Source organism: Myotis nattereri (assembly GCF_964212035.1).
Source record: "Myotis nattereri genome assembly, chromosome: 4".
In the NCBI taxonomy this organism is placed as follows: domain Eukaryota; kingdom Metazoa; phylum Chordata; class Mammalia; order Chiroptera; family Vespertilionidae; genus Myotis; species Myotis nattereri.
This window is the reverse complement of record NC_138079.1, coordinates 103,456,918-103,463,260: the sequence shown is the minus strand read 5'-3', so window position 1 is coordinate 103,463,260 and position 6,343 is coordinate 103,456,918. Positions and strand designations below refer to the sequence as shown.

General features: G+C 58.8%; 1 protein-coding gene across 2 annotated transcripts; it reads left to right on the top strand.

Moving 5' to 3' along the window:
- Positions 1 to 3,445: 3,445 nt before the first annotated feature.
- ARHGDIG (Rho GDP dissociation inhibitor gamma) lies at positions 3,446 to 6,245 on the top strand. 2 transcript variants are annotated; one of them, XM_081088626.1, is made up of 6 exons: positions 3,446 to 3,654; positions 4,758 to 4,925; positions 5,005 to 5,088; positions 5,506 to 5,582; positions 5,665 to 5,728; positions 5,827 to 6,245. In XM_081088626.1, the coding sequence occupies exons 1-6, from the start codon at positions 3,582 to 3,584 to the stop codon at positions 6,024 to 6,026; spliced, it is 666 nt and encodes a 221-aa protein (XP_080944752.1). In that variant the 5' UTR covers positions 3,446 to 3,581; the 3' UTR covers positions 6,027 to 6,245. The 2 variants fall into 2 exon arrangements, with proteins under 2 accessions (XP_080944752.1, XP_080944751.1); XM_081088625.1 differs by having other exon boundaries at positions 4,746 to 4,925.
- The last annotated feature ends 98 nt before the right edge of the window (positions 6,246 to 6,343 follow it).

The following is a 6,343-nucleotide window of genomic DNA, read 5'->3' as shown; positions in this document are numbered from 1 at the left end:
AACGAGGACCTGAGAGAACTGTGGACTTTTCAATCCATTTAGCGTGTACAACGTCCTCAATCCACAGGCAAAAATGAAGTATAAACAGTTTCTGCTATCGGTGGCGAGAGACTGGATAACGGATGACAATAATGAAGGCTCTCCAGAACCAGAGACAAATCTGTCCAGCCCTTCCCCTGGGGGTGCAAGGAGAGCACCTCGTAAAGATCCACCCCAAAGGTTGTCAGGTGATATGAAGCAGCGTGAACCTACGTGTGTTCCAGCGAGGGGAAAGAAAAAATTTCCTACGAGAGCCTGCAGAGTTTGTGCCGCCCATGGAAAAAGGAGCGAATCTAGATACTTACGTAAATTTTGTTTGGTCCCTCTTCACAGAGGAAAATGTTTTACGCAGTACCATACGTTAAAAAAGTACTAGGAACTTCAATTGTTTAATTGTTTTTGTAAATAAAAATGTTATAATTATTGAAAAACAACACCTAAAGTGCATTATGATCTGTAGTTATGATGATTTAAATAACGTGCAGTTTGCCCCAAAACGTGCGGTCCCTGGCGTATGTCTTAGAGATTTCTATGCGGTACGCAATGTGTTAAAGAGCAAAAGTGAGATAAGGCCGAAAAACAAAAAGGTAGGGAGCCGAAGTGTGGTAATGTTAGCTCGGTGTAAAACTTGGGAAATTCAGGAAATAAGCTGTAGAAGCGGTAGACGTTAGAAAATAAGCGGTAGAAATAGAGAAATAAGTAGAAAATAAGAATTAGGAAATATAAAATAAGGTGGAAATCTCCTAGGTTTTGTTTAAGCCACTGTAAAGTAAAAAATGGCTGTGGTCGATGTTGTTTAAGGCAGTAATTTTTATTTTAGACCTAGATTGTAAGCGCTTGCAGCAGTTGCAGTGTTTCTAGACTTTGGTTATCTTTGCTTGTGTGACCAGATAGCTCCCTGGGACTTTGGGTCCGTGTGAGATGCCAGACTCAGAGTGGGAAGTCTCCGGCTCTGCAGGACCGAGGGTTGCTCGTTTCCATGCAGCAGCGGATAAAGAAAGAAGCTGTAAAGGGACCAGACTTCCAGCTGCGTGGACGAGGCTGATTTGGCTGGGACTGGTGCGGACTCAGTGCCGAGGTCAACCGCCTGAACAGCCTGGTCCAGGGGACTGGTTTTGCATCAGCGACATCTTTGCATCGGCGACATCTTACTACGCTAGTGACAGAGATATCAACATGGAGTCAGCTGAAGAAGATGGCCACGGAGGCCAAGCAAATGTTAAAAAAGCAAGTGGAAGCTGTGCTAGCGTTGGTGAACTGTCAGTTTTCTGTAAAATCTTGCGGAGCTAAAATCTAAGGACTTTGAGTAAGATAGCCTCAAAATGTTGACGTGTTTGTAACTTGGTTTTGCGTTGGTATTGCTTTGTTATTAGCCAGAGTTTTGTAACATTGCTGTTTATGGTTTTGTTAATAACCAGGGGTTTGTTTTGATGTTTTGATTATGTTGAATAATTTATTTAGAGTTTTTTGGATAATATAGATAGGCGTGTTTAAAAACAGAAGTAAAGGGGGAGATGTGGGGCGCAGTTACGGTGTTTTGGCCAGGTTCAAACCTCGGACTAATGAAAGGACAGGGTCCTCTCATTGCCACGTGCAAGTCCCAGCTGGAGGCCAGGGCCCTCCCAGCACAATCATAGCCAATGGCTGTGGTGGTAAGCTTGAACCTATGGTCCGAACACGTGGCCCCACGTGCCTTGTGCTTGAGTTCGGTGCATGTAGTTGAGTGAGGTTGGAGCTCACGAGAATGCTGTAAACAACGTGATCACGCCCCTGCTTTGCCTCGTGGCATCTGCTATAAAATAAAGGCACAGCTTGTGGGCGCTGGTGTTGTCTCCTCATCAGGGAGCAGCGTCCCACTGAGACCCAGCTTTCATTCTCTTTCACTCCCCGCCCCTCGGGATCACCCTTGGTCCGTGGCACACCCCTCCTTCCCTCTCCCCTCGGGGGCTTGGGGGCAGGGCAGGATGGGGTCAGCCTTTGGCCAGCAGACTTCCACCTGTGATCTGAATCCATTCCCAGTGCTGGTGAGGACAGGCCCAGCATGAGCTGGGGTAGGGGGACTGGAGGGAGCTCCTAGCCCAGCCAGGTTACCATCTTGCCTTAGATGCCAGTGAACGCCTCCCACCCAGCCCCACCCACACAGGTGAGGTCAGACCGGACCCAGGCCTGGCTGTCCTCTCTGGATGAGTGGGCATTTACCAAGGCTGAAGGCCACGGGAGGCCAGAGCTGTCCCCCACCTGGGGACAAGTATCTTCCCTGACTGACCCTGCCTACCCCAGAGGAAAGGCAGCAGGAATGGGGCCCAGAAGGACCTGGGCCCCAGCCAGGGGCAGGGGAAGGGTGTAATCCTGCCTTGGGAAGACCGGGGGCAGGTGGGGCTTGGAGAGGACAGTCCCTCCCAAGCCCAAGTGCCCCCTAGTCCCCAGGGCCTGTTGGCCTCCTGCTCACATAGGGGCTCCTTTGGGCAAGATTGGGTCCAACCCCTGGGTGTCCTCAGAAATAGGAGGGGCCAGAGGGGGGCCCAGGGGGTCTAGAAAGAAGGGGATGCAGGCTGTTCCACCTCCTCCTGCTCCACTCACACCTAGGCCTTTGTCCAGCTGTCCCGGCCTGAAGTCCAGCTTAGCCCTGTCCCCGCGGGGCTGCCTCCCATTACTCACCCCAGGGTTTGTTTAGGTGTCAGACCAGAGCCCCTTCTCTGCCCCCCCCCCCCCCCCAACACTCCACCACCTGGTTCTGTTTCGGATCAGTGTCCTCTTCTCCCCAAGGACAAGGAGGGTCTTCTGAATCTTCGGGTCCCCAAAGCATAGAGACCCCCAACCCAACCCACCACCCGACACAGGCCAGTCAATAGACACTGAGAAATGCCTGTGGGTGGGGCCCGGCCCTGTGCATGTGTACTCGGGTTGCTCTGTGGCTGATGACTGTAACCGCTGGGGTGCAGGGCCAGGAGGCTGTGCAGACACACATAGCGTCCCCCAGCCCCCAAGGCCAGGCGGTTCTGGGAGTCCCCTCGGCCCAGACAGAAGCTCCGAGGATGGGGAGTAGGGGGAGGGGGGGACTGTTGGGCCCCAGGTGCCGCCTGCACTGCTTACTGCTAATGAGAGCCCGGGGACATGGGGAGGGGGACGCACCTGCTCCACTGGGCGCCCCAGCCCCCCGCCGGCCCCGCCCTGAGGGCTTCCCCGAGAGCCCCCGACTCCTGCCGGCGCCGAGGGGGGACGGCAGCCCCGGTGACCAGAGCAGGGTGCAGTCGGGTGGGCCGCTGGGACCGTGACCGCGGCAGTGTGCGCGGCAGCTGTGCGGGGTTCCGGTGGGTCGGAGACAGGGCGGCCGGGTGCCTGCGCGGTGCGGGCGACACGCGCGTCTCTGCGGGGCTGCGCGGGGTCCGCGGAGCGGCTGGGGGCGCGCGGCGCGGGCGCGGCGCTGGGCGCGGGGGGCGCTCCCGGCCGGGATGAGCTCACCGCAGTCGCGCCGGGGCTGAGCGCCAAGCCGGGCGGCGGCTCCTCGGCGGCTGCTCGGCGGGGCCGGGCCGCGGGCCACCATGCTGGGCCTGGACGCGTGCGAGCTGGGGGCGCAGCTGTTGGAACTGCTCCGGCTGGCGCTGTGCGCCCGAGGTGAGCCGGCCGGGTTGGGGCCGGGGCGGCCACGTGGGCGGGGGGCCCTGGCGGGGGCCGGTTTGAGTCTGGGGTGGGGACCGGCCCCTCCCTCGTGGAAACTTTGGGGGCTCGCGTGGGGACCTTGTGATGCGGTCCTCCTGGAAGCGCTCTGGCGAGGGTGGGGGGCTTCCTTCGGGCTAAACACTCGGGTAAAGGAGCCAAGAGTGGGCGGGTCTGCTTGTGAAGCCTGGATGATGGGGGACCCTCCCCCGTCCCCCCCCTCCCCCCCGCGCCGGAACCGGCCCCACAGAGCCTACTCCCTTGGGTGGGGCTGGGCTCCTTCAGGGCGTGTGGCGGTTCTGAGAAGCCAGGAGCGCAGTGTGCAGGGACTCACACAAACCCTGTCCCAAGACACTGGGGAAGGCTTCGAGAGACCCCTGCGCCAGCGCCGCTGAGGAAGGGGCTCTGGGAGACGCTGGGAGGTGGCCCCAACATAAGCTCGAGGGTTGAGAGCCCCCTCCGCCTCCCCCCACAGGAACACGGTGGAAGGAACTCCTAGGACTGGGGGAGGCCCTCAGAGACCCCGGTCTCTGGCTGAGCAGGCTGATGGGGGCGGGCCAGAGGCTCCTGGGAGCATGGTGGGAACACGGGAGGAGCCCACCCCCCCCAGAGCACTGGGGACTCAGGACTGAGGGCAGAGCCCCTGCTCCAGGAAAGACCTTGGAGGTCACACGCAATGGTGGGGCCTCTAGTCCTTGGAGCTGCCCCCCACTGGGGTCTTCATTGCCCCCACCTTTGGCCTCAGAGTCCCTAGATGAAGGGCTGGGCCAGGAGAAGGCAGCCGATGCCTCCAGGAACGTCACTTGGCTCTTGTGAGCCTTTGTCAACCCCCAGAGCCCACCCCTCTCCCTGAGCCCCCATGCACCTCCCACTCCGAGCTCACACCTTCTTCCCTAATCGCACACTCCCTCCCTCCCTGAGCCCCTACTGGCTTCCCCTTAAGTTTCTTCGGGCAGCGGGAGGTCCACCTGATCGGATGGGAGACTCCCATTCGACAAGTGAATGCCAGGTGGCTGGCAGCAGTTGCTCACTCACCTCCCTGACCCCAGTCCTTCTGACAGAAAAGGAAGGGGGGCAGCTGCTGCCAGATGAGGTGCTGGACGAGGCTGTGCCAGGGTACCGGGCCCCGGGGAGAAAGAGCCTCCTGGAGATCCAGCAGCTGGACCCAGACGATGAGAGCCTGGCCAAGTACAAGCGGGTGCTTCTGGGTCCCCTGCTGCCGGCCGTGGGTACGCTCGGGCCATGGGTGTGAGAGGGGCGGGGTGGGGGTTGGGGGGTGCATCCAGCAGACTTCCAATTTCTCCTCAGACCCAAGCCTGCCCAACGTGCAGGTGACCAGGCTGACTCTGATGTCTGAGCAGGCACCCGGGCCCATGACCATGGACCTCACAGGTAAGCGCCTGCTGCAAACCACGGACTGATCTTTGGGGTAGAGACTGCTTAGAACCCTGTGCCCAAACCCTAGTCCTCAGACCCAGCACATAGAGCAGTGGTTCTCAACCTTCCTAATGCCACGGCCCTTTAATACACTTCCTCATGTTGTGGTGACCCCCAACCATAAAATTATTTTCGTTGCTACTTCATAACTGTAATGTTGCTACTGTTATGAATCCGTAATGTAAATATCTGATATGCAGGATGTATTTAGGCGACCCCCCGTGAAAGGGTGGTTTGACCCCCCCAAAGGGGTCGCGACCCACAGGTTGAGAACCGCTGACGTAGACTTTACAGATACTGCCCCCTAGGGGGCTCCTGGGGCAGGGGCTCTGCCATCGAAAGGTTGTTCCTTAGCTGCACTTTCCCTGACAGGGGAGCTGGCTGCACTGAAAAATCAGGTGTTCGTCCTGAAGGAGGGTGTTGATTACAAAGTGAAGATCACCTTTAAGGTGAGGCAGCTGTCATGGGCGATGCCAGCCACCCACAGGATCGGCTTCCCAGAGGGACCCCTTAACACTCTTTGTCCCTCAGGTCAATAAGGAAATTGTCAGTGGCCTCAAGTGTCTGCATCACACCTACCGCAGGGGCCTGCGAGGTGAGGGCCTGTGAAGGGCCTGGAGGTAGTGAGGAGGGGGGGGAAGGCGGGGGCCAATGGGGCAGAGGGCAGCCCCTGATGCCCTCCTCCTCCCCCAGTGGACAAGGCTGTGTACATGGTGGGCAGTTATGGCCCAAGAGCCCAGGAGTATGAGTTTGTAACTCCGGTGGAGGAGGCGCCGAGAGGCGCCCTGGTGAGGGGCACCTACGTGGTCACATCCTTCTTCACTGACGACGACAGAGCAGACCACCTTTCCTGGGAGTGGGGCCTCCACATCTGCCAAGACTGGAAGAGCTGAGCGCCCACCCCCCTGCCCTGCCCCAGGACCTGTCTCCCCACTCGGGGTCCTTGTTCCCTCTGCCTCTGTCAGTCACTGCACAGGGACCCCCACGCATTGTCCAGCCCCCTCAGTCAGTGGCCAGACCCCTCATGCCCTCTGCCCCGTCTCGGGACACCCCCTCCCGGGCCTGGCGCTGTGCCCTGAACAGTCCTATTAAACTCCACCTGTCTCAGTGCCCAGCGTTGCCTCTGTCTGCTTCCCCTCCCCCGGGGGTGGGGGGGCCTTGGGCCTTATCTTTCCTGCGACCAGGACCGGGCGCCACGTGGCCACCGCTG

What these genes read in the sequence shown, in the direction of transcription:
- ARHGDIG (XM_081088625.1), top strand. Translation starts at nt 3,582, where the DNA reads ATGCTGGGCCTGGACGCGTGCGAGCTGGGGGCGCAGCTGTTGGAACTG. An exon ending in GCTGGCGCTGTGCGCCCGAG is followed by an intron (nt 3,655 to 4,745) that starts GTGAGCCGGCCG and finishes CCCTGACCCCAG; the next exon opens with TCCTTCTGACAGAAAAGGAA. An exon ending in TCCCCTGCTGCCGGCCGTGG is followed by an intron (nt 4,926 to 5,004) that starts GTACGCTCGGGC and finishes ATTTCTCCTCAG; the next exon opens with ACCCAAGCCTGCCCAACGTG.